This window comes from Perca fluviatilis, chromosome 24, assembly GCF_010015445.1.
Source record: "Perca fluviatilis chromosome 24, GENO_Pfluv_1.0, whole genome shotgun sequence".
Classification (NCBI taxonomy): Eukaryota; Metazoa; Chordata; class Actinopteri; order Perciformes; family Percidae; genus Perca; species Perca fluviatilis.
Genome location: NC_053135.1, coordinates 8,118,201 through 8,144,991, shown reverse-complemented (window position 1 = coordinate 8,144,991; position 26,791 = coordinate 8,118,201). Strand labels below are relative to the sequence as shown.

The window sequence follows — 26,791 nt, the reverse complement described above, 5'->3', positions numbered from 1 at the left end:
CATGATTTTGTCATTACAGATGTGTGAGTATGCAATGCATATGGTTGAACAGAGCTGTTAATCAGAGATACAGTAGTGTCCGTGTCTCAAAGGGGCTGTATTGGATATTCAGAACATTAATATATCAGTAAACAACCATTTCCTGTATATATATAGTGGAGTAATGGCGTCCTGAGCAGAGAATGAAGTCCCACTCCCTCTATGTGTGCGTGTTGTAATCTGAGATTCTCTGGTTCTTTGTTTTGATAGCTGGTCCGGCTTTGTGTGCATGTTAGTGCACGTGAGTGCCTTGTGCGTCAGTATCAGACGCTGAGGGCCGTGAAAAAGCGTCTATATTTGACGAGTTGGGAAGCGGTCTGTGAGAGCCCTGTATCTCTATCAAGTACAGCCCCTTTAATTGGCTACCTGTGTTTTACCTTCCACCGGCAGATTTGTTATCTGCAATCCATCCCATAGTTGTTGACACATTTCACTCAGAACCACAAATGTCAACCTTATGGTAGCAGTAGAGGAAAAGTCCGAGATCACCAAAGTCGTTAGGATTCATCCTCTTGAAACCGCAAATGCCTATGCAACATTTTATGGTAATCCATAAGCAAATATTTCACTGGATATGTGAAAACATTTCACCTGGTGTCACTAAATGAAAAGTCAGGGGGTCACCAAAGTACGTAGGATCCATCATATAGGAACCACGAATGTCTGCACAAAATTCCATGGCAAAAAAAGTTGAGATATTTCAACCTGCAACAGATATTCGAGTCAAAACATCCTGCACTCTTGTCTTACAGTTCTACAGCAATTCTTTATGTAAAAAGCTGTTATACATGTAGTATATCAAAATATAAAACAAAGCTCACCTTGACACAAATTGAAAAGCTTTAATTCATGGCCTACAGCCTTGACGTTTGTCATACATGCTTTCTTTAGGGTCCAAACTCATTGGAGTTTTCAGAATGTCTGTTGGTCAAACCAGTGGATTAAAGGCTTTATATAAAAAAAAAAGATTTGTCAAAAATAGGTTTAGCATCATTGTCACTATTTACTGCTGTACAGGGTTGCAATAAGGATATTTCCAACAGCACTTGAAGGCAGAGTGTGTATGCATGTATAAACCTGATTTATGGTTCTGTGTTGAATCTACGCTGTAAATACCTACGTAGGTCCGCGTAGCTACGGACCCTACGCCATAAATCAGCCTTTACTTTGGAGGAGGAGGGAATGTTTTCTCTTGCTCTCTCTCCCATGTCACAAACACAGTCATAAAGTCACATGCATATGACCAGATGGGGACACAGTTTTGCCAATGCATTGCCGTGGCGCTCCAGGCCAATAATGGTCCCACTGCTGTCTCTGGCATATGGAATATTGGGTGGGCAAGGGGTAGCTGTGTTGTTTATTATTGGCTACAGTAAGGCATGGTCCTGTCAATTAGTCATTAAAGACAATAATGATCCAGATAGGACAATCCAGTGGCAACGAAACACAAACATATGCTGTATAACGGTGATGACTCATATTACTAACTATGTTAAAGAAGAGAATAATTTTGGGAATGATTCACACAGCGCATCACAGCAACCTCTGTCTGTGTGTGTGTTCCAGGTGCGTTACCATAGTAATATTTCTCTCACTTCCTGGCCCTCAGGCTTGTCTGTGTATGCGTTGCCACGGAAACTGACATATTCCTTTGCCCGTGGCTTTTTGCGCCATCGTTCCTTTGTCGAAACAGAAACGACACGCTGCAGTGCACCACATGTCCAAATGGCTTTAGTCATCTAACTGCACAGTGCCAGTCATGTCAGCAAAGTCATCAATCTTTCCAGTGAAACATCGGTCAGCTGTGAGCACAAAGCAACAGCAACAATGACAACAAGTGTTGAATCCCATGCTTAAGAGAAGCTTTGTACTAAGGCTTTACGTAACATTTTGTATACATAACATGCACTGGTAACACTATAAATGGTTTACAACACCCATGCTCTTCCCACCAAGCTGTTGTATGGCTTTGATGAACTGCACACTTAAATCACTCTTTGCATTCTTTTATCCCACATGTCTAATCCTTTTCTTTCTCTTTCTTGCAAAGCATATTCATGATCTATTGGGGTTTATTTCTGCTAATGCAAAACTGCATCACATTTGTTAAAGCTGGGATTATCTGATTAGATCTTTTCAGCCATTCCAGCAAACAGCATATGTGGGGGGTTCGATAGTTCTAATAAATACAGAGGAAAACAGATGATGGCAGTTGTGTAAAGGCATAGCAACCAACTATATTTTGGAGACAAACATTAGGAGTTAAATGATGGTGAAGGTAGCTGTGTGGCAGATTAGTCTCTATACAGGCTATTCAAACAGTGTTACATCTCACTAAGCGTCCACGTCATACTGAGGTCCAACATAATGAATGTTTATATGTTCCAAAGGCATTCAGTGTTACGTTGCACTGTGGCTTGACATTTGTTAGATGAACAGTCTGTGTGAATGAATGGATGGATTTTGAATGTGATTTGTGGTCCAGTAACAGGACCTATAGGTAACAGGTTTGAGTATAAAATAGGAGAGTTGTTAATTAATGTCATCCAGCTCATTAACTCAACTGATCCAGCCAAACTAATGAGCATTTACTAGGATATATAATAGTGGATGACCAACATTATCTCGAGAGTGAGAAAATGAGCCCTTGATTAGATGACTTATTGGATGTGAGCTGTTTTCTTACTGGAGAGGATGAGTCATGAAAACATGAATCTCTACTCCTAATAATTTTAATCATGAACTCAAAATGACTTCTCCATGGCAATACGCTTCTGTGTTTGTGTCTGCTGCTCTTAAGGCCAGGCTTGGATGTCTGACGAGGTAAACTTGGCCATCGACTCTCAATGCTTGATGGCCCAAATTAATCCCAAATCATAGTTTTTTTTGCACCATTACGTGGAGTAAGATTGTGAATAAGTTAACATTGGTAACTTTCCAGACACTCTACTACTACTCTACTACTCTACTCGTGTTTGAATCTACGATCTACAGAAGTACAGAAGCCTGCAACAACTTTTCACATCACAGTATGTTGCTGATTTCAATGTGTGAAACTACAAAATTGACATTTGCGACAACTCTGGTTTGAACGCATTGTTAGCCACAGAGGAACTAACCGTGTTAGGAGACTGAATTGTGGTGCATATAGACAAGTCCAACCACGATATACTGTACGTGCAGTGAAAAAATATATCAGAGGGATGACACGGTGGTTGCAGATGTGGTGTGCCTTTTTGACCCCTTCAAATCACGCATGACAACAAATGATGTGACATCATTCAACAAGGCTCTACTTTGTCAAAAGTTAAACTGTGTGGGTTGGCTTTGGAACGTCTCAGTTTGTACATTTGAATGGGTGTCCCAGCATGTCACGCAGGCTTTCAGCTCATTGTTGCCAGAATCCAACAGTGATACCAGGATTTAGTCTGGCCCTTTCGCTCTTCTGTCAGCATTCCACGGTTTTCATAGGTTGACACTTAAGAACTGAAGCTCATCCATCCCCTTCAGAAATCCTGCTGGGTAGAACCAGCTCGACCGAGGAGAGGCCTCTTATTTAACTTTTCCAACTGTTTGTCATTTCTTTTGCAGTGTGTGTGTGTACAGGCATGTGTGTGCACCCCCTCAAGCTGTGTGTGAGGTCAAGCGGCAGAGAAAAGGGCTTCCTCAGCCAGCTATAAGGAATGGCATACACACAAACAGCTGTGCAGGATGAAATGCTCTATAAAACAGGGGCGACGTGCAACTAGCTTTTCACTGGACTCGTCACACACACACACACACACACACACACACACACACTCACACTCACACTCACACTCACACTCACACTCACACTCACTCCAGGTTGCCTGTGTCCACATCTTGTTTTCCCATGGCTGAATGACAGCTCTGTTGCTTCACTGCACTGAGTGGGGTCAAATAACAAGAGCGGGAGGAATGACTTGGAGAAAATATTGTGATAGAGGCCAAATCATGAAAAGCAAAGTGACATCAATTTTTTTTCTACAAGACGTAAGGAATAAACATAATTCAAGAGATGACATGATAAAATTATACTTGAATTCAAGATATAAACTGATGTAAAATGGTTTATCTCTGCTTGCAGCAGCACAAAATAAAGATAAACACAGACACATTAGAGTACACTTGTAAGCCCTCTGTCTGGATAAGGCATTAGATAAATTGCAGCAATGTCTCCTCTCTCTCTCTTTCGCCTAACCTCTCCCTCTTCCTGACCTCTTCTCTCAGTTGACACAGGAATGCATGACCAGATGACTCAAGTGCAGCTCTCTCGGTCTCCAGCAATTCATTACATTTCACCTCAATTCAATACCACCTTGATCACAGATTAAGGCAAAGCTGCGAAGTAAACCTGTCGGCGGCTGAAAAACGAGTGCTTTCTATACGCTCTGGCCCCATAGTAACCACATCTCCTCCACATATGCTACGCATTCTTAATGCTGCTTTACGTGTGTGGAAAGCACATTGCAAATCCATCAGTGCAAGGCCACTTCATGTCCTCACTTGCTCCTTTTTTTCCTTTGCACGTGCTGTCTCTCCTTTTGTCTGTGTAGATTATACTTCAGTTTTATACATTTAGTTTGGCTCATGTACTACTCTTGTAAAAGTAACATCCTGCAGTGCACATGTCATGTTTTGCAGACTTTTCATGTGTTCCATATCTTTTCCAACTGTAATTGCTGGTTGTACTACATTTAATCTAATATAATCTACTCCCAAACTCATCATCTATGAGAATCATAAAAAAAATTTAACAAAGTTGACCCAAAGAATGCAGAGGCTAAGGGTTTACTTAGTTTCACATGCATCAAGTCCAGGGAACCTTAATGTTCTGTTGAAGATTGACTGGGAGGAATGTTTATTACGTAACCTGAAAACCCACCATACATTCTATTTATGTGTTATATGTTCTAATAGTCTCATCATACTCTTTTGTCTAACCCAGGGTGATTACACGTGGAGCAGCCTGTCGGGGCGGAGCGTGCGTCTGACACCCGTTGCCATCCAGAGTCTGTCTGAGCTGGAGAGGGCCAAGCTGCAGGAAGTAGCCTACACCCGTTTACACCAGGACTATGATCTGGGATGTCAGATAACCATGCCAAAAGGTGGGAGCATGTGTGTGCGTTTTTACACATATTGCAGACCTGAGTTAAACGCTTATATAATCTTAATGTTTGTTAGTTCCGGGTTGCTAGGATTTACTGCTTCAGCATACCTTCAGATAACATCTTTTCAAGACCCTGACATTTATGTGACTTTTAACCATGACATCTGTGATTGACTCTGGAACTGTTCCATGTTGCAAACGCTACCCGTTTGATGTTCCTAACCCGGGTTTGCTGTGTAAGCCTGCACAGCTACTTTCAAGTGTCCCATAAAGTAAAGCCAAAGCTCGAGCCTCTGAACACTTCCTCTTACCATCCCTCAAGTGAAGTCATGTACGGTCTATGTTTGGGGAAGTTGCGACAACACATGACTTTAGATGTAAAGCATAGATCACATTGGGATCTGGTGCTTCCTGTTTGAGGGGGTATCTGTTGACCCCCCCCCCCCATAACGGCACGCGTCTCCCTTTCCGCTGCAGCTGAGGCTGAGTGTAGTCACTCCACTAGTTACTACACTATTAAAAAGTCCGTTATGTTGCAAAAGAAGGCTGTATTTGTCCTTGTGGTCCTATCTTAAAAGAAAAAAAGCTGTATTTTCGTCTTGTAAACCAAACCATTACGTGAATAAGGGTTTGGAAAATGACAAAATTAGACAAATTAATCCAGATATAGTAGATATGGGCAGAGCGCTGCACTGGAACTGGTTGAGTTGGTGGTTTTTCCTACAGGGCCCGCCCATGCTAAAAATGTCTACATGCACAGTTTATAGAAAAGGAAAATATACATAATCCCACACAATTGAATGCAAACACGTGGGTAAGATATAACAAGTTACCAATAATACCAATACTGGAATGCACAATATATTCAAAAGCAGGAGTTATAGAAAGGGAATTTCTGGTTCCATACAACATGACACCAGCAGTCAGACGATCAACTGAGTACTCCAGTGATTTAGTACTGATCTAGTAGTATCCGAAAGCATCAGAGGCTAAATTAGTCAGACTTTTACTCCCTATTAACCTCCAAAAACTCTGGCTCCTACATTTCCCACAATGCAGCTCAATGACATCTTTTGTTAAGTTTCCTTTCCTGGTAAATGCCCATGTCTTTTCTCTATGCTCCTAGTTTGTAATACAGGCTTATTGTTCAAGAATTGAAAACTATAAACTGAGACATCAGGGTTATTCTCTTAGACTTAAAGTGCTCATATTATGCTTTTTCCCTTTCCTTTATCATGTTATATATATATATTTTTTGTGCAATGTTATAGGTTTAAAAAGTGAAAAAGACCAAAGTCCACCCCAAAGGGACTTACCATCTCAAACAGAACTTACTTGTAGTACTGTAGGAGTGTGTGTCCACAGTTTTCCTGTGCAAACAGTTTGGGTGTGCTCAATTTTGATTTTAGCTCAGGTCACAGATTGCATATTAGCCAGAAAGTAAATTTCCTCGCTCCGATTAATTTATTTAAATTTCTTCAGAGGCCTGAGAAGGTGAAATGATCCATTAACTTAGATAAGAAGAAGATATGCTTTTTCTGCTTTCCTGTCCTGTTAATCATCACCATCATGACTCCCCAAATCTCTGTCCCCTCGGGGTGTCCTAACCCCCAGGTTGGGAACCACTGGTTTAGATAGTCTGGCTAAACAGTTGGCTTGTTTACAACCAGTGTTTGTCTGAACTCTTGTTTCTTACCACAAAATATTTCTTTATAGTTTCGTTGCTGTTTCCAGACCTCGGCAGTTGGTTCAATACAAGGTCATGATCAATAACCATGATGAGAAAACAGACCCAAGTTGTAATACAACTTTTACTCATTTTACTTTCAGTTTAAGATTTAGCCTTGCTATTAGAATGGTCTGTCCGTGCTCACACTGATGCACATTACGCACAGTGTGCAGCACTTTTTCCCTGCACTGTATAGGAGTGGAGTTGCCGCCATAGCAGCAATATAGTGCAGCCGGTGGATTATCCAGGGCCTTGCATTCCAGCTGAAGGTTAAACCTCTCCCCACCATGATTTAATACGTACTTGTCTGTGTTGCTTATGAATTCCAGAGCCCCTAACGGCCGCCATGTGCTAGCTAGGGAAATATTTCAACTCGTGTGTAAGAGTTTTTTTGTTTGTGTGTGCCATTTCAGCTGCGCTAATGTGGGCTTTCAGCCCTGCTGTTTCTCATATTTATCCAAGTGCCAGGGGTCATGTTTCTTCAAGAATGAAAAACAGAATAATAAGAAATAGAAGCGAGAGAGAGAAAGAGGGATGGGACGAGGGTGTGATGAGAGTGAGAGAGAGAGAGAGAGAGAGAGAGAGAGAGAGAGAGAGAGAGAGAGAAAGGACAGTTCGGAATCGGACAGTTTCCCAACTGGTTAGGAGTTGGACTGGGTAGGTTTGGAGGTTCGGGGGATTTCCTTACGGCTTTGAGAGCCATCTGTCAAAAATCCAAACCATTTCCTATCTCTGCTTCTCCCTACTCTTTCGCTGGCCTGACTCTCACAACATCTGCTTTATTTCTCCTATCTCACACCCCCTCCTCACTTATTCTTCTCTTACTAAGATTTCCCCTCTTGTCCTTCTGACTCCAAGATGTGGTTTTCTTTACAGCTTGGAGTCTTAAAAGCACACCCACGTTTCTCATATATCACTACAGTGGCAATCAATTGATTATGAAAGAACAGCAGCAATGTTGAACTTGTTCAGATTTGTCAGAGACGGTTGGTCACATGAAGAAACTTAACCTGCTCCTTGACGTAACAGGCTACTATTGAGCGTGTTGTTGGGACTGGATAAAATACCGGAACCCTGCAAGTGACTCATTCGATACAGCTGACGGGAACATCTGGGGGTTCAAACTGAGGTTGCTAAACCAGCAGATGAAAGCAGAGACTGTCTGGTGGATTCACAATTATCTGGTGTGTAAAAGAGTTGGTTTTGGATACCAAAAAAACAAACAAACAGCAAAGCGACCGAATGATGGCATTAAAAGCTGCTGAGGTTTCACAAACTGACATCCTGGCGCGACACGAGCACTTGGAGATTTTTAAAGTTGCGTGTGCCACGGTTTCCAGATTTCCCTGATCATTAATCAGCAAGTTCAGCAGTCATTCATCAAGTCGACAGCTGACAAGTGGCTTTTCCTCCTTTCAGAGCACTCCACGCAAAACAAAAAAAAAAAAAAAAAAAAAAAAACAAACACACACACACACACACACACACACACACACACACACACACACACACACACACACACACACACACACACACACACACACACACACACACACACACCAATATTTCCAAAACTAAGAAAATCCATAACACATATTAGCCAATGTAGGTAATCAATTTTATATGCTTTTCTGCAGGCTAATACCATAGCTGAACCTGTCTGATGTTTCAGTTAAATGGATTTGAGTTCACAGACGGCTCCCCCCCCCCGTGGTTAATTTATGTCTGCATTCCTGACATCAGCTTATTAGATATATTAAGCGAGATAAGATATGGAAACCATTTGTTTCAGATGATTTATTTTCTTGTTTTTTTTCCGGCGCAGATGGACAGAAGAGGAAAAAGTCGCTGAGGAGGAAGTTGGACTCGCTATCAAAAGAGAAGAGTAAAGACAAAGGTAAGCCAAGTTCTTTTCACACTTTGCCAGGGTTCTCTCTCTCTCGGTCTCCTCTTTCGGTCCGTCTTTGTCACATCTCGCTCCCCTGGCAGCGAGACAGAGGGCCGGTCTGTGGTCCCCGCCCCTCAGGCAGGTGAACAGCGGGGTTAGAAAAACATAGTTTCTGTTTACTGGGCTTTGACAGTTTATATTTAGCTTAAGTGGAGGGACTCCTTGTAAGGGGACTGGCTCTGAGAAGCAGCCACTCCGCTGCACCCAGTTGCCGAGAGGAGCAGGAGGCAAAATGAATTGGGCTTTTCTTGTCCGATTTGTACTGATCCCAGGTTTTGTTTACAATAAATACACACGGAAATGTCAAAAATACACACACCAGTGACGATATCTGCTTAGCCTGCAGTGTTCTCACGTAACTAACTAATGCGGAACAAATTAGTAAAGTTTTATACATTCATGCACTTAAGACATTGAGCTATGACAAGTATTCATAAACAGTTCATAGACACGAAAAGCATGCATTCATCTGACTCTGGCAAGCATGCAAAAAGTATCAAAAAAAAAAAAAGTATTGTTTGTTCATATTTTGGAAAATATTTGGGGCTTTTTTCAGTGCTATCTTTGCCATCCTTGGAATTAACGTTATTTACTGCTCGAATAAGTATGAGAAAGCTGTGTTGTCTGAAAAGAAATGCACATGCTTCGGCCAGCCTGATATTGTCAAGGGCAACTGTAAATATATTACTACAGTTGGTGAGGTAAACCATCGTACATTTTCGGACAAATACTTTGAGTTCTATATACTGTATGTAACAGTTATGTCAGGGTACAGCTCGGAGCTGATTGTAGGTGGGTTTCCCCTCCACTACATGCCTGGCTTTGCCCCTCCAGAGCAGATGGCTTAGATGTACCCGTGGTCTAACCTGCCAAATGGATGGAAATTTAATTTTCTCCCAGGGTCCCTGAATACCAGCCCTGCATTTCACTTTGAAGCAGGCACACCCGTTTCTCTGCAAGACAGAAACGGAGAGACAAGGAGAACGCTGGCTCCTTCGATGCAGCCACAGACCTCAGTCAAACTATATCTGCAAATAAGATGTAATAGTTTAATCTGCTTAGAGTACTTTATGGGTAATTATTTTAATTTTTTTTCTTTTACCTGAGATAGCATCAAGCAAGTTGTCAGTTAAAGTAAAGATGTACAAATTAGTCTCTAAAACACTTTCTGGCACTTTCACTGTATTGTCCTGTGTGGTAAACTCCACCCATCTGGCACTTTGTGCACATTAAAAACAAACATTTTGAATTACGTATAACTTTCCTGACTTTCTGCACGGACATAGAACACATCCAGCTAGTACAAACACATTGCACGGACATAAATAAGAAATAGCTATAAAACAAATGTTGCTGAAAACCAAGACTGAAGCTGTAGGCCTGGATAATGTAGATTTATGAAAATCTGACATGGTTTGATAAATGGGGTCTGGCCGTAGATGCATGTGAAGTACTTTGCATTACGTTAGCAAAGCATTGTACATTAATGTGATCCAGATTGTGTATGTGCATGTGTGTGTGTGTGTAGGTTACATAAGCCCTGTTAACGCTGTGAGGCTGCAAAGCAAATTCGTTGTGTCACAGTGTTAGTGGTCATGTTGTTCATGAACACAGTCCTCCACTTGTGGTTGTGGAATGCGTTTTGCTTTCTCTCCCTCGGTTTTCCTCCACACACACACACACACACACACACACACACACACACACACACACACACACACACACACACACACACACACACACACACACACACACACACACACACACACTTTAAGAATATGCCTGTTGCAACTTCTTGCAGCTAACTTTGTGCTTTTGTTGTTCAGTTTTCATCCACAACAAAGTTTATTAACTTGTGTTAATCCTTACTGCCTCTCTTTTCTTCCTCTTCCTTGTCTCTTTCATCCTCATCTTCTTTTCCACCAGAATGCATACCCCAGGCCTTCAGTATAGTGCTCTCCCAGGTCATCGCCAACGACAGAACACACAGGCAGCGTCAGGACGGCTATCGCCAGGACCCTCCACAGCGCGAGGAGCACAAGGACTCCTCCGACCTTGTGTCGTCCATTTTACAGGTCTATCAATTTGAGATAATTCGTTTATTAAGGCTTCTTTAAGGACATCTTTTGTTATCAAATATATAGAATAAGACAAATCATCCCATTTGTAGTATATGTAGGACAAGCCACTAACTCTTGGATCATCTCTCCTGCAGTTTGCCACCAAGCGGCCGTCCAATAAGGAGTTATCCAGCAGTAACTCCTCTTTGAGTTCCACATCCGAGACAGCCAATGAGTCAACGTCACCCAACACGCCTGAGGCTGCACCCCGAGCACGCAGGAGGGTGAGACAAAACAATACATTAATCCCAGCCTGAATAGTCTCGCATTGCCAGACCTTCCTCCACAGCGCTGCCGAGGAGGGTCTGGCTAGTCCACCTGAACAGTCCCGGAAATTAAATGTCGTCGATATAGACTACAGTCTGAGCTACAGACCTGGGACCAGGTTTTTTTTTTTCCCCTCAGTTGAACCTGTCTGAATGAAATGCACTATTATCCTCCAGGGTGGCATGTCAGTGGACTCGATCACGGACCTGGACGACAACCAGTCCCGCCTGCTCGAGGCCCTGCAGCTCTCTCTGCCGGCCGAAACGCCGAGTAAAAAGGAGAAGCACCGTGACAAAAGGCTGAGCCTCAATCCCATCTACCGCCAGGTGCCCCGGGTGGTCGACAGCTGCTGCCAGCACATCGAGAAATACGGTGAGCATATAGCACTTTACCACCATCGCCAACATATATGTTCATTCATCTTCGATTACTACTACGACGACAGGTGCCAGAGGCAGCTATCGAGTTTTTATTCTCTCTTCTCCACTCAGGTTTGCAGACTGTGGGGATCTTTAGAGTGGGAAGCTCCAAGAAGAGAGTCCGACAGGTGATTTCATTCAGAGTTTTGGTGATGGAGAGCGATGTCTGAAGTGACAGGGTTGGGTTCCTTACAACAAATCAAAGACTACTTTTGCTCTTCTCATACAAAACCTCCTTTCTATAAAGAGATGTGCAATAACCAACACAGTTATCCATGGTGCCAAAGCCAACACACAAAGACAATGACACTTTTTGAATATATTTCTAAAAAAAAAAAAAAAAAAAAAAAAAAAATCACACTAATCCAACAGATCTGGCTGCATTATCTATTCAAGCAATGTATGTGTCATACACCGCAAAGAAAATCATGGTTACGCTTCATGGCTCATCCAGTGTGGGCAGCATAATTTTTACATAATCTTCTCTGTGCATGTTTTTATAACACTGTTGTCCACATGTAGCAGTTACAGGGAACAAGACACATATTGTTTATTGGGGGAAGGGAGGTTATTCATTCACTAACGGGCACAAGCACATGTCTTTTACCTTCAGCTAGATGTCTCCCTTGAATTATTACATTTTAATGAAATATAGGACTGACCTTCAGATAAAAAGACATTCAATTTCTCTTGGTTTCATTGTGTAATCAATTCATTTGATTTAATCACTGGGTCCCTTTTTAATGGATTGCTCAGCTGTACTCTTCCTGCCTTTAAAATACCGTTTTGTTTCTGGCCTATGTGTCACTGTGTGGGACCTTACGGAACAACATTTTAACGATGCACAAAGGGGAGAATTACTTGGACCAAATTATTTCTTAACTCTTTTTATATAAAAATGTACACAGTCGGAATAGGCTCCAATAAAATGTGTTAATTATTAGAGGGACCACTCTACCCCCCCCCATGTATGTTTATAACACCTCGTCTTTATTATAAACACACTGAATGCAATGGTTTGTATTCACACATCTGTAGGTTATTCTTGACATTCCCTACTAGACTTTGTTGATACAATCCAATGTCAACATTTATGCATTTGCCATCATTGTCAGCTTACTGAAATAATTTCTCATCTTATTTGCTGTAAGCGAGAGAAAACTGAGCAGACTGACCCCGATATATCCATCATCGCGGGCGACAATAGGCTAATTCTCTGGAAGTAATCCAAAAGTCAGATTGTAGAATTTAAAATGCTTACTGGTTAAACTAGTTTGAGCGCAGAGTTTACCAGGAGGACCAACAGGAAGTGAGTGCATGTGTGTGCTTGTATGTGCCTGTGTGTGCACTACCTAGAATATAATGTCCATTGTTATGTCTGGAGGATGTTTCTGAATCGCCCTCTTCCTCTCTTTTTCCTTTGCCCTCTTTTCTTTTTGTCCCTGCTTCAGCTACGTGACGAGTTTGATCGTGGCATTGACGTCCAGCTGGATGAGGACCAAAGCGTCCACGATGTGGCTGCCCTGCTGAAGGAGTTCCTGAGGGACATGCCCGACCCGCTCCTCACCAAGGAGCTCTACACGGCCTTCATCAACACCACATGTAAGCCTTATCTTCCCTTTCCCCCCCCCCCTCTTTGCCTGACCTCCTTTCTCATTTTCTCTCTTGTCTTCATTGAACCTTATCCATCCTAACCGGTGTTGCAGTGTTGGATCCAGATGAGCAGCAGAATGTTACTCAGCTACTGGTCTACCTGCTCCCAGCATGCAACAGTGATACTCTCCACCGCCTCCTGGAGTTTCTGTCAACTGTGGCCGACCACGCCCATGACCGGCAGGATAAAGACAGACAAGAGGTGAGCGCCAGTTTTTATCAACAGGGAATACGACTTAAAAAAGGTCCTTCATTAAATCCAGGAATTAAGTAGCAAACAATAACAACATATCCAAAACATTCAAAGATAGTAGTCAAGTGCAACCAGCTTATGGGCAGCTTACACATTTTGTTTAATTGGTTTTTCCACCTCATTGGGAGGAAATTACCGAACAAGTGATAGGAATCAGTTTGTTTGGCTCAGGTCTTAGGGTGCACTACTGCATGTAAAACAAAGTTGCACAAAGCTTTTCATTGCTTCAGAGGGAGCGGCTCGAAGTCTTATAAATTGCACTTGAATCTCCAATCGAACGGTCTGCAGTCCAGTTGCATTGTGTGTAATGTAGGCGCCTGGTTTTGACCAGGGAAGAAAGTGTGGAATAAAAAAAGATCATCTCTCTGGCTGCATCAATTTCTTTACTTAAAAAAAATGTCTCTGCATGTGTGTGGGGGATTGCAAGGGAGTGCGAGTGTGTTGTTCAAGTGTGAGAGAGAAGCAGAGTCTGTGCGCAGATGGAAGTGTGTTTTGTCGCCTTTGTGTGTATACATGAGAATGGACTAAAAGCATGACTCCAGTATCTTTATCCGAGATCGTGACAGGAAGTCGGGAGCATTTTTACACTCGGCCGGGAACAATACATCAATACTTTTGGGCGCTTGTGGCTCCTGTGAGACTGTTTCTCCTTTGGGAGTGGAAAGGGAGGAAATGTGGAGAGAAGCAGAAAAATGAATATTTCTCTAAAAAAAAAAAAAAAAAAAAAAAAAAGTTGTGAAAGCTTTGAAGGGCTTGTAACTTCAGGTGCTAATTGTGTCACAGGATGTACTACATCATCGCTCAACCCTAGCAGAAACCGATTCAGCTGTCATACACTCCAACACTTTAGTGTTAACAAACCCCACGCGCCAACTCTTTACCCATCTTTTGCTCAACGTGACAAAACAGAGAGGGTGGAGGGGAGGTGATAAGAGAAACAGAATGTTGGAGGGAGAGGTGAGAAAATCAACATGAAAGGATGGAGATGTCAGTGGGAACTGGAGGAGTAAAGGGAAAGAAGAGCCAAGAGGGAGGAGAGTAAATGTCTCCAAAGACCATGTACTGTAATTGCAGCAAAACAGTGTAATGTCATTTCTGCAGTACTTCTCGATACATGCTGCTTGTAACAGAGTAATTTCCCAATTTGGGATTAATAAAGTCCATCCATCTATCCATCTATCCGGTTCTACATCCTCACAGCGCTGCTAGCATGGCTGCTTAGTCTCGTTCCATGCGATTCTCCAGAAGGTGCACACTTGGAAGTTCTGTTTTTTTCTCACTGTGCCAGCCATGTCATTCTTTGTGCAATAACCATAACCAATCCTTCATTCAAACAAGGCCTCCTCAATGGGTTACAGAGAAAGTACCTGATTATCTACTTTTGTGTGTCTAAACCAAGCAGCAACATCTGGGTCGGAAAAGTGAAGCCAATGTGGAAGCGCCTTAAACCTGCATTCTATCTAATTTCCAGCAGGGGGCGACTCCACGAGCTCCAAAAAGAAGTCAGACTATAGAAGTCTATGAGAAAATTACCTCAGTAAACATTTTTCTAATGGGTTTATGGTCTCAATCACTCCTTTCAAGTCATCTTCAATACAACATTTGGTAAATTATGGTCCCATTTATTTTAAAATAGACAATAAAGCAAGGGATGCTTTAGGGCGTGGTTAAATCAGGACAGAGGCTTAGCAATGCGTATCCATGGCACTGTGTACATTAATAGCCGTGAACTTGTTTTTGGGTGCAGTCCTTTGACCCTGTCACTGTGTTTTCACTTCATGAAATTTAATTGGAACATTTTGGTCGCCTAAAAATGTGGCTTTTTCAGCATTCGGTAGCACCGTGCCAACCAAAGCTAGCTAGCTAACCGTGTCATCCTTCCCAACTCCGCCCTCCTGTCCAAATATGGTCACTTCTTGCTCCAAAATACCAAGATGGCGATGGCCAAAATGCAAACTCCTGGCTTTAAAACGACCAACCAATGGGTGACGTCACTGATGCTACGTCACATCATTTTTTACTGATTTTTTAATGGTCTGAATCCAAACGGTTTGTTTCTCCAAATCCAGATCACAGGGAACAAGATGACGTCTCTGAACCTGGCCACCATCTTTGGCCCCAACCTCCTCCACAAGCAGAAGAGCTCAGACAAGGAGTTCAGTGTCCAGAGCTCGGCCAGGGCCGAGGAGAGCACGGCCGTCATCGCCGTGCTGCAGAGGATGATCGCCAGCTACCAAACCCTGTTCATGGTCAGTCACTGGGCGAGTAGGTCTCTTAACACTCATCCTCGCTTCCTCCTTTCATTCTTCCACTCCTCTGCTAAACACACAGTCTTACATTCACTCATGCACACTTTCCCTCTGGCATTACCATGAAGGCCTAAAGGAAGACAATCCCGCCTGGCTTAGACAATGGTTGTGTCTTAGTAAATGAAAACAGAGCTCTGCCCAGTTTAGTTGGGAGAAAGAAAAAAGAAAAAACAATTAAGAGTGCAAGATGACAGATGGATGAGTGTTTTTTAGTAAAAATCATGCCTGCATTCTTAAATTCTTCTTATTAAATGTAACAGGAAAGTCTTGCCAGTTAGCCCACAATAACACCAAGGACTTTTCATTGTGATACTTTGAACTTCTTCTTTCCAAAATAAAAGCTGAAAATTCAGGCATGAATGCCTTCATGCACGGATTACCACCTCATCATCACTTGCTTTTGTTCCTTTCTGTTCAGACAGACAGTTCGGGTCATTTCATGTCCGAAACCTTACACCGTTATGTTTTGTAATCTGCCACGGCCGTTCCCCTGAGGCTTACATTCCTGCAGTAAGCCAATAAAGAGCTATTAATGGTGTATAATGAATTGGGACTGACTTGCTCAGTCTTGGTGAGTAAAAACAGATTTGTAGGCAGCTCAAGGACTTTGAATGACATCTGAAAGTTGTTTCCTAACCTGCTTATGCCTTCAAAGCATTTGAGGATAATTCGTGGAAAGTAAGTGTTTGGGCAGGGTTCTTCATAATAATCCACATATTTCATCATGAGAATAAAATTCAGCTAATTACCTGAAGATCAGATTCAGAGATGCACTAGAAATTAAGCTAACAAGACAAAGGAGATATATGTTTGATGAGGTTGGATTTTAGGCCATTTTAGGCCATAGAACAGGTGGAGATTTATTTACTTGAACTCAAGTACACTTTAATATCACACGTTTAGGTTAATGCAATTTATGTCAATTGAAAATGAATTGGTACCTGACCACTGTTTGGAAAATACATGTGTTGTAATTGTAGTTAAATGTTTTAAGCAGCTTAACTGTGTAGGTATGATTTAAAACAGGCATAGGAGTCGAGGAAATGTTAACTTTTAACAAAACTATTTGATTGAAATAAATGAATAAAGAAACCATGTTTTTTAGGTGCCTCCTGATCTGCAAAATGAGGTTTTGATGAATCTATTGGAGACGGATCCAGATGTGGTGGACTACCTGCTGAGAAGAAAAGCATCGCAGTGAGTTCCACACACGTAAACACACGAGGTGTTCACATACATGTGGTCTGCAGTTTCTCCCCATCCGTCTTTGCCCGTTTCATCCTTCTGTAAATAACAACAGGAGTCCCGACCTGTTGCAGTCAGAGGAGCCCTTCGCCCTGAGCGAGCTCCATTCCTCCAGCGACTCCAACAAGGTGTCCAGCGGCGAGGTGTCCCCTTATGACAACAACTCCCCAATCCTGAGCGACCGGAGAGGAGAGCCAGGAAGCCCGGGCAGCGAGCCGCTCTTCTGTGTCCCAGAACAGTACACTCTGGTGGGGCAGGTGGCCGGCTGGAGCAGGGAGCCTGGGGCTGACACTTGGGGTGCCAAAGGTGAACTGTATAGTGCTTATGATTGTCAGTGCTAGAGGATTTTTTTAATTTTAGCTTTGATTTTCAAAACGTTTAACTAGGTATTAAGAAGCAAGTCGGTTCTTACTCTATGTGCCTTTGTTTACTGTGTAACTGAGTATGGAGAGGAATGTGACTGGCCTTTTGCTTCCTTCAGACGCTATATCAGAGGAGCACGCTAACATTTGGGGGACGTGGCACACTACTCTGAAACCAACACTTAAGGACCAAGCATACACAGGTAAACTGTTTTCAGTCAGTCCAGGCCCTCTGCAAATTTTGTTCCTAGTGGTTAAGGAGTCAGATGAGTAAGTGTCTGACACCTGGTGCTGGTTATTCCAGTAACTATCAGGGAGCAGCACTGAGTATCCAGCTGTTTGTTTGCTGGTCATCAAAAACCAAAGTCCTGCTGCTTTTTTATTCATTTCTAGTCATCTAATTAGCAACTAATTTACAAATGTGATGCCAGGTAAATGCATTCAGCTGTGAGGGCAGAATTATTTAATTCAGCTTAACAAATTGAAAAAGGAGCTGTAGGTTGTAAATTGACCTTGCATAAAAATGAAAGAAAAAACCGTCAGAAATTATGTTTTTTTTTTTATTTCTCTCTTTCCATCAAAGATGCAATAAGGCCTGCCAAAAGGTTTGTCAATAAAACAATGTTTTAATGTCAAGCATCAGCTAGTGATGTGTGTATCCAGTGTTATTCATTAAACTATAATTAATTCCACTGATGTAGTTGATGTTCTGTTTCTAGGTTCCCATGGCAACATGTCAGAGGGAAGCTCCCGCAGCTCACAGGAAGGTCTCGACGGACACCATGGCGATGGCAGGCAGCAGGCAACGCTGCAACGGACTCAGACAGCGCCTGGCATCGCCGAGTGCAGACCCCACCCCCCGGTCACCAGAGTGTGTGCCCAGCTCAACCCCAACCCCTCTGCGACGTCACACCTCAATAGCACGCAAGGCCTCCATCGAGCAAGCGGACACGCAAATAACCCGACCTCGAGACCTCAAAGCGGGGTGAACACTGGCGATGGTGGCCCTGCTGTTCGTAACGACAGCCGCTTTCCTCCCCCTTATAACGCCCACCATCGACTGTCTAGTTCCCAAAGTTCGCCTCAGCCCACGACAGGTCAGCGGCCCCCTCTGCAGCGCGGGAGGCTGAGTGCAGCGCAAATGAATAACTCTGCCTCGACGACAGAGAACCAAATGGTGCCGCATAGCCCGGAGTGGCAGGACTGGCAGAGGGACCGGTGGCAGATCTGGCAGCTGCTGTCCTCGGACAATGCCGACGCACTGCCTGAAACACTGGTGTGATCTCAGACCATGAACTGCTCCGCTATAGCCAACCAATGGCGTGATCAAAACCCATCCAATGACAATCACTCCTTATCTCTACCTTCATTTCAAGTTTTCTCTCCGCCTGCCTTTCATCCATTCATGGATTTCATCCCTCTGTGCTTCTCCTGCGTCCTAGCGCCATGGCGTTGTTGTTTACGTGTGCAGCTGCTGCCTTACACAGACTTTTGCATCCAAGAGCCACTAGTATTTCTTGTTTAAAATGGATGTTAAAAAGTTGCTTCCATACGTTTTGTCCATAATGACATGAGTTGAGTTGGGAGCATTAAAATGCCCACTGGAAATACCTCAAAAAAAAACTATACTTTCGTAGTTTCACAGAATGTTACCACGACCATATTTTCTATTCAGAGTGAGTTCAGTCTTCATATCTCAATTGAGAATAGGAAAACATTTGTTTCTTTAGTTTGTTTTCAATTCATAATTAAAAACCTTTTTCCTCCATACAGACACCAAGATGTACCCATTAGTAAATGCTGCTAAATGTCGAACTTTTGTGTGCGTACTGGTATTGTAGTTCAGCCACACCTGTCTAAAAATGTATATATATACAAACATACATACACAGTATATATAAATTGACGTGTAAAGTATATAATTTGCCAATCTACTAAAAGCAAGTCAGCTCTTTAACTGGCAGTCTAAATGTTGGTGTTTAATTATAAAGCACTTGGCTGTAAGTTTGCTTATATATGTGCTCTTGCCACCTGCTGCAAGGCAGCAACATTGTGCCAAAGTCACAATTTTTTTTAATTTTTTTTTTACTTCACAATATTTATCATACTGTTCATTTCATCCAGTTCATTTCGGATAAAAGACTCAAGATATTCATCATACAGGTATAAGAAAAGGAAGCTAATTTTAAGACACTAACATGACATCATTAGGATCATATTTCGGACTATTCATTAAATGACTGACTCCTGATGCTCAAACACTTAAATTAAGATGAAGAAAGAGCAAGCCTTAGTGGCCCACATAATAAATATCAAAAATGTTTTTTGTTGTTGTTGTTTTTTTTTTAAAAAAGGTCAGTGTGCATACAAATAGACCAATATAGTAGTATAAATAAGAGCCAGGGTTATGGTTAAATATCAGATATCCGAAATAGTACTTTTAAAGTTACAATCTCAAAGATCTCCATTTGCTCTCTTTGGCGTCACCTATGGTGATAAGCGGTAATTGTAGATGTGTTTTTGGATCTCACCCCCCCCAAAGATCCAAACTGTGTCGCCTGTGTGATGTCAGTCAGTTGGCAATTGAAGAGCGAGTCTGTTGCTTTAGCTCCGCCTAATCTCTCTGGCAGACCAACCACTGCTGGGTGATGGAAAACGCATTACTATTGTGCATTGCTTGTGATTTTTTTTGTGATAATACTGCAAATGCAGGGGCTTTTCATCAGTGGGCCATAGGCTCAATCCCCATTGTGTTACCTCGTTCAGCAATAGATAGCGACTTGGACACAAAAACGTGAAAATAGGGTGCAGGTTGAAAAATACTGTTGCCCTTTAAGAGACATTTACTTAAATGAAAATCTTTGAGATTATTTCTTTAAATAATTCTTAGCCTTTTGAAATCCTGTCTGGAAGACCAGAGGTTTTAGAGAAACATGTAAAACAGTGTCACGTGTCCAAATGTATCGGAATTCAATGTATAAAATGTTTTCTCGCATTGCCAAGTATTCTATGTCCATTTGGTGTTTAAGATTGAGAATCATTTGAATGTATTATTTAACCTAAATCTGGTTACATCAAGGCAAAACATGAACTACAGTCTGGAACTTTATTTCCCATGTTCAATGCAAAAACTGGTATGAAGTTACACTAATGCATTCTTCAAGATTATAACCTGATGATTGAAAAACTCTAAAAATCCAACACAATAAAGTATAAAAATATCAACAGTATTGCATTTACATGAATGACTTGACTGATCCATGATAGTATACGTCTCATTGTAGACTGAATATGTCAACTGAGTGCAGAGTCCCTGCCTATCTAAGAGGCTTAAAGCATTTCACAACCAACCTGTCCAAATCCTCTCAAATGTCAGTCAAGTGGGTATTTGCTGGCAAATATTTCACATTTTCAAGTTATGATGTGCTCAGTTGAAGTCAGCGTTAAATCTAGTGACACATTTTGTATAATTTAATGTCTTCTTTGTCTTGGTTTGCTTGTACAGTATGTGACTTTGAGAAGTCATCGGAAGAGAGCCACACAAGTGCAAGAAGTGGAAGGATTGTGGTGAGGTGTACGGCGCCATCTATTGTCGGACCATGTGTATTAGCATGCTGCTGCTCCCCACAGTCCACCGTTTCCATGGGATCCATCTGTGCTCAGTTTAGAATCAATTAGCTTGTTATTATAAGCACCTTTTTGTGAAAATTGTGTAAATCCGTGTGAGGAAATAAATGTGCCATAGGTCTTGCTCTTAAAAAAAATGTTCTTCATGCATTGGTGAAAGTTCTTATTTTGTGAATGTTTTGTATTACTTTGTTTTCTGGTGAGTGTTGTAATATATAAATACAATATAACAGTTTTTTTTCAAGGAGAAAAACAAATTAAGGTGGGAATATTGCTAATGATCCTAACTTTGTCTCCCCAAGCCAAGACCATAATTAATTGAATTTCTTTTTGTATAGCGATTTTCATGGACTCAAAGTCGCTTGTCACCATGTTAGTCTCGTTGACTTTACTATGAAACTAAGAGAGACTTAGTGTTATGTTGTTTTTATTGTGGATATCTTTGGTGGGGTTTACTGGGTCCAAGTTGTCAATGGAATGTCTGGTAATTGCTTTTGTACTGCGTGCCATCATCAATATTCTACAATGGAATTAAATATGATAACGTTTAGACCTGCTGTTGAAGTCAATGCTTTGGGAAAATGATTGACACAGTTTGGAAACAGACAAGGAAAGATAATGTAGTGGGTCACAGCATAATATAAATAGAACTATTTATTTCTTTCTTGACAGTTGTGTCTATTGAAATTTTCAGGACATACACTGATCAGCAGTTCAGTGTCTTACAGTTTTTTTTCCAACTGCTTACACACAAAATCTTTTCATGTCACACGATTTTTGAAACCTTTCACTCAACATGCAAAACTACACAGCAAATCTGCAAAACCATAAGCTATTTCTCAGCCTTTCACTCAGTTTTCAATTCCATAAAACACTTTTTTCAAAATTACACACAATTCTCTACCTAAGACACAAAAATCTAACAGGAAGTGACTTGCTTTTCTTTTCTAAACACAACAAATCAAAATGCTACACTTATTTACCAGGGCACACGCACACACACACACACACACACACACACACACACTCTTCACATTTGCAAACACATTATGTCATAACTGAACACTAACCCAATCACTGCTTTAGTATAGCCCTATACATAGGTCAAAGGTCAGATTACCGGTTTTGAACAATGGATGCCAACAATAGTCAGAGAGCAAGGAGAGGAGGAGGAGGAGGAGGGAGAGACAGGGGACAGCAACCAGGAGGAGGAGGTGGAGGAGGGAAGAAGAGAAAGGAGAGCCATCTCTGATGAGATCAGGGCCACATTTATTAATCATGTGATCAACCACAGATTGACCATGAGAGAAGCCCAACTTGAGTAGCTTTATAGTGGCGTCCATACTGCATGCAACTATCTAATGATTATTTGAGCATTACAAATCAATCAGACTGTTATGCACAAAGTGCATACAATCTCCCCCCCCCAACACACAAGCATGCATGCGCGCACACACACACACACACACACACACACACACACACACCTCTTTATTGTAAAAATGATACCTTTGGTTTACATGTTTGTACTTTTGTTTTCTTGTTTCATGCTACTGTATACAACACTGTGCTATTCTTACAAACGTAATGTTTTGCCCAATCTATATTTTCTGTTTTACTGTAACCTTACATTGTTTTTTACAGTGCACTTTTCAACCCCTCTCAGCAGATGACTTTCTCTCTAGAACATTGTAAATGTAGATATAAGCCTATGAAAGACAAAAGAGCTTTAGAACAACAGTGTGTACATGGTATATCCAAAAAATTACTATTATGAAAAAAGTGTTTGCCATTTGATGCAAATGCTTCATTTTGAGATGCGTTTATGGCATTGTGAATGCAATGTTTCATTTTGAAGGAGATGTGAGGCATTTTGCATTTTGTGTGTGCAGTTTTAGGAATTGTGTGTAGAGTTTTGAAAAAAGGAGACAGTTTTGAAAACGTGTGTAAGCAGTTGGAAGATAGTAACAGTGATAATATTAACTGAAAGAGGAATTCATTAAAAATAAACCAAAATACATAAATAGATAATAAAGAGATTAATACATATAAATAAATACGTAAAAATGATATTTAAAAAGAAATCTAAGTAAAAAATAACATTTGTGAATAAAGGAAAATAAAAAATACAATTGACAGTAAAAGATAACGGTAAAGGATGAAACCGATTAGATATAACTAATTGATAGTATAAAATCCAATAATTGCAGCAGTGTGATAGTACAGTATGTCTTAGTATAATACATCATTGCACAGTATTAGATAATGTTACAGAGCAGTATGTCATAATATACTATACATCATAGTATATTGTTATTGTACAGTATGCAATATGCCATGACATGGTATATTATAGTATGGTATTTTGTCATATACAGTATGCTAGGAGTACAGATGCATTATGTTGTTTTTTTTTTGATTATTTTTTGGGGCTTTCCCCCCTTTCATTCAGAGTGACAGTGGATAGACAGGAAAGGTGGGTGAGCTAGAGGTCGCCCCCAGATGCATTATGTTAAAGTGGCCCGTACAGTTTGTCATATAATATTGTGTTATAAAGGGCTGGGCGATAGGGAGAAAATCAGACATCACGATATTCTTGACCAAATACCTCGATATCAATGTTGCGGCGATATTCTAGGGTTGACAATTGGTGCTTTAACTAAATATCTTCACACTTCGATTTTAGATAAATAATCATCAGTAATGTGGACATAATGTCTAAGTGGGGAAAAGGCAAATAATAGAACAGCTAGAACAGTGCAGCCTTTAAAACCAGGAAAAGACAACACTTATGTCATATCACGATATTACCATATCCAAAATCTAAGACGATATCTAGTCTCATATCACGATATCGATATAATATCGATATATTGCCTAGCCCTAGTGTTATAGTAAGACTAAAGGTCCAATCAGTCAGGGTAATTGAACACACCAGTGTGAAGCCACGTCAGCCAGCATGCGCAATGCAAGGGCACTCGTTAATGATATCAATTACACCTGTGCTTTTCCTGCAATGATGAGTCATGTTTTACAGTATACTACCATCTACTTGTAGAAATACAATAAAATTATATCAGAATAATGCTTTACTGTCTGCTGTTATCAGCTCCTTTTTTATTATGCAGCAGAAGACAGGTGAGGGACATAATACAAATAAGACTATATTAGCCTATGTGATAGATACCATGTGTGAACACTTGAGACACAAAAATATCAGATTTCTGACACCCTAGAACCAACCTGTCCATCATCACAACCATATATAAAAAAGGTATCCCAGCTGTAGTTAACTGGGTATGTTAATTCTGCTTTCCCTCATTTTGATCTAATAAAAACAAGTGTCAATCTCTTAAATTTGTAAATGAGCCATGTGGCGATTTATTTTAGCCGTGTCCTGTTTATACATGAAGCCACGTACTGTAGTTATAATTTTCTACACAAGCCCATGCCAGTTAAGGCTTTTAAGTCAAAAGGTTACCATTTACTTTTTAAGATCCCCAAAGAGCCCCAAATTACCACAAGTCCTGGGTGTGTCTGCCTGCAGTGCAGAGCCGTGTTTTTGCTGGTGGGTGGCTTATCATTACTGTTTGTGTGGTGTGGTGTGTGGTCACAGTAGTGTAATCTTTCCTGCAGTCCACTCAAGGATTCACAGAGCTCTCTCGCTCACTCCCTTACTCACACAGTGAGTGAGTGCACTAACTAATCAGCTTTTGCTTTCATAAAAGATGAATGGAACATTACTTTTCAAGACATTTTTCATTATGAATTGGAGGTATTTTTCATTTTGTACTTTTGCATGCAATTTGATTTCCAATTCCAAACTGAAGGGAAACACAACATCATATATATTTCAAAGAACTTCATTTTTTTCTTCTTCTATTTGTTCTAATGTACAGTAGGTGTGTCTTGGAAGATTTTGCCTTTAAGAAGAGATTAAAGCTACATATAGAGACTGCTGATAGTTAGGAGGTAGGACATAAAAGAGGAAATTCAGCCATGAAGGCTCCTAGACCAGCCAGCAATGTAAGAGAGAAAGATGTCATTCTCACCCCTTCTCCCTGACAGCTGGCTTCAGAAGCAAGGACAAACAGAACAAAAACTCTGAGTCACTCGACTGTAAATGTCAAAGTGAGGCATGAGCAGGCAGTTTGAAAGCCTCACCTTCAAAAGCTTCACAGGGCGGTGTCCAATGGTTGAGCTGTAGTGCGTAAACCCTTTATTACATCTGAAAAATACATGTCTGCAAGCAAAGTGTTGCAAAAAATAGAGGCGGTGGTCTAGTGAGCAATGGAAAAATGTCCCTGAATAAAAGTATACGGAGTCAAGGCAACAAGTCTGGGAGCTTGTTTCCATGCACAGAGAAGATGTCTGACAGTTCTGTTTAACCCCTTAACAGGAACGGTGCATACTAATAAAAACAAAGATATTCTGGTACAAATATGCCTCATTTAATGTGGCATTGCCCAGGATGGAAATGGAACTTTAAGTCAACAGATTTCATTCCAGCTCAGCATTACAACACGAATAATAGAGCTTCTTGTGGAAAAATGGATGTCACAGCCCTGCAGGAGAACTGCAAGCCAAGGTCTCCTTTAACTGTTTTGTCTACTATACAGTATGTGATCCATGGTATACACAATTAACTCAATTAATGTTTGTGTTTGCTTAATTTTTTTGGCAGCTAATATGGAGTATGTTTTTCAATCCTTGAACAACTGTCTTAATTAACTTAAACTTAATTAAATGTGTCCGTAGTGTTTGGGGGGAAAAAAATCTGGTATATTTTAGAGCTCAAAAAATGTAATCTTGTGCTGATGCGTTGGTTGTAACTTCCCACATATAGCACCAGAGGTCAGTCAAGAGCCTTGGGTAGCTTTTTGAAGCAGATGCAACTGTTTGAGGTTGAGGCCAAATGAACTCATTTGTCTCTTCCATACCACCCAAACCACAACTGATAAAGAATGAATTACACAAAACTAGTTCTAGAAGGTGACAAATACAGGTACGCCTATAACACAGTTTAAAAAAAGGGAATATGTGTGGTAATGTTAATGGATTTGTGATGGAGAGATAAAGGAAATGGAATGAGAAACAAAACGATTAAAACGATTTCATGGCTTTTGGTTTCAATTCTCCTCAGCCATGCCTGATAGCATATTAAATCACCTAACAGACCCCCAGAGAAGTTAAATTAGCTTCTAGCAGGCCATTAGACACATTGGGAAAGGTAATGGATGAGCATTTGGGTGTCTAACTCCATGTGTTAGGGGACAGAGACAGAGAGCGTGTGACTGACAGATGCGAGCTAATAACTCAAACAGAGACAATGTGCAGTATAACACTTGCTTTCTCTCATTCCTTGTGAGAATGAGAATAAAGTCAATTCAACCAACCATTCTCTTTCTAGCAGCTTATCAGAGTTAAGATCAAGTCTGGAAACTTTGAAAAGAAATTAGAATCTTTTCTTGGATCTCACAATCAGATACACACTGCACAGGGCAAACCGAGGATCTTTATATTATTTGCATTTTTCTTCGCTTTGTCAGCTACCCCTTTTCACTTTGCTCCCCCCACTATTTATCCGAGGAAATGCACACACTCCAGTGTCCATCCCTCACAACACCAATTAAAGCGTTTGCTGTGTACTGTGTGCCAGTGATGTAAAATGAGCATGTCATGTTCAGTT

General features: G+C 41.1%; 1 protein-coding gene and 1 long non-coding RNA gene across 4 annotated transcripts in view; one reads left to right on the top strand and one right to left on the bottom strand.

The window, feature by feature from the left end:
• LOC120554750 (rho GTPase-activating protein 6-like) overlaps window positions 1–21,652 on the top strand; it is a 76,821-nt gene extending 55,169 nt beyond the window's left edge. For 2 of the 3 annotated variants that reach the window (XM_039793781.1, XM_039793783.1), the window contains exons 2-14: window positions 5,009–5,168; window positions 8,725–8,796; window positions 10,774–10,922; window positions 11,063–11,191; window positions 11,411–11,606; window positions 11,726–11,781; window positions 13,105–13,255; window positions 13,360–13,508; window positions 15,629–15,808; window positions 16,974–17,065; window positions 17,169–17,419; window positions 17,595–17,678; window positions 18,195–21,652. In XM_039793781.1, coding sequence (XP_039649715.1) covers window positions 5,009–5,168; window positions 8,725–8,796; window positions 10,774–10,922; window positions 11,063–11,191; window positions 11,411–11,606; window positions 11,726–11,781; window positions 13,105–13,255; window positions 13,360–13,508; window positions 15,629–15,808; window positions 16,974–17,065; window positions 17,169–17,419; window positions 17,595–17,678; window positions 18,195–18,757 — 2,232 coding nt within the window. In that variant the 3' untranslated portion in view covers window positions 18,758–21,652. Of the gene's footprint in view, window positions 1–5,008; window positions 5,169–8,724; window positions 8,797–10,773; window positions 10,923–11,062; window positions 11,192–11,410; window positions 11,607–11,725; window positions 11,782–13,104; window positions 13,256–13,359; window positions 13,509–15,628; window positions 15,809–16,973; window positions 17,066–17,168; window positions 17,420–17,594; window positions 17,679–18,058; window positions 18,081–18,194 lie in introns of all 3 variants that reach the window. The other variant, XM_039793782.1, reaches the window with a different exon arrangement.
• Window positions 1–26,791, bottom strand: part of LOC120554753 — a 117,707-nt gene that overhangs the window by 7,693 nt on the left and 83,223 nt on the right. The window lies entirely within an intron of this gene.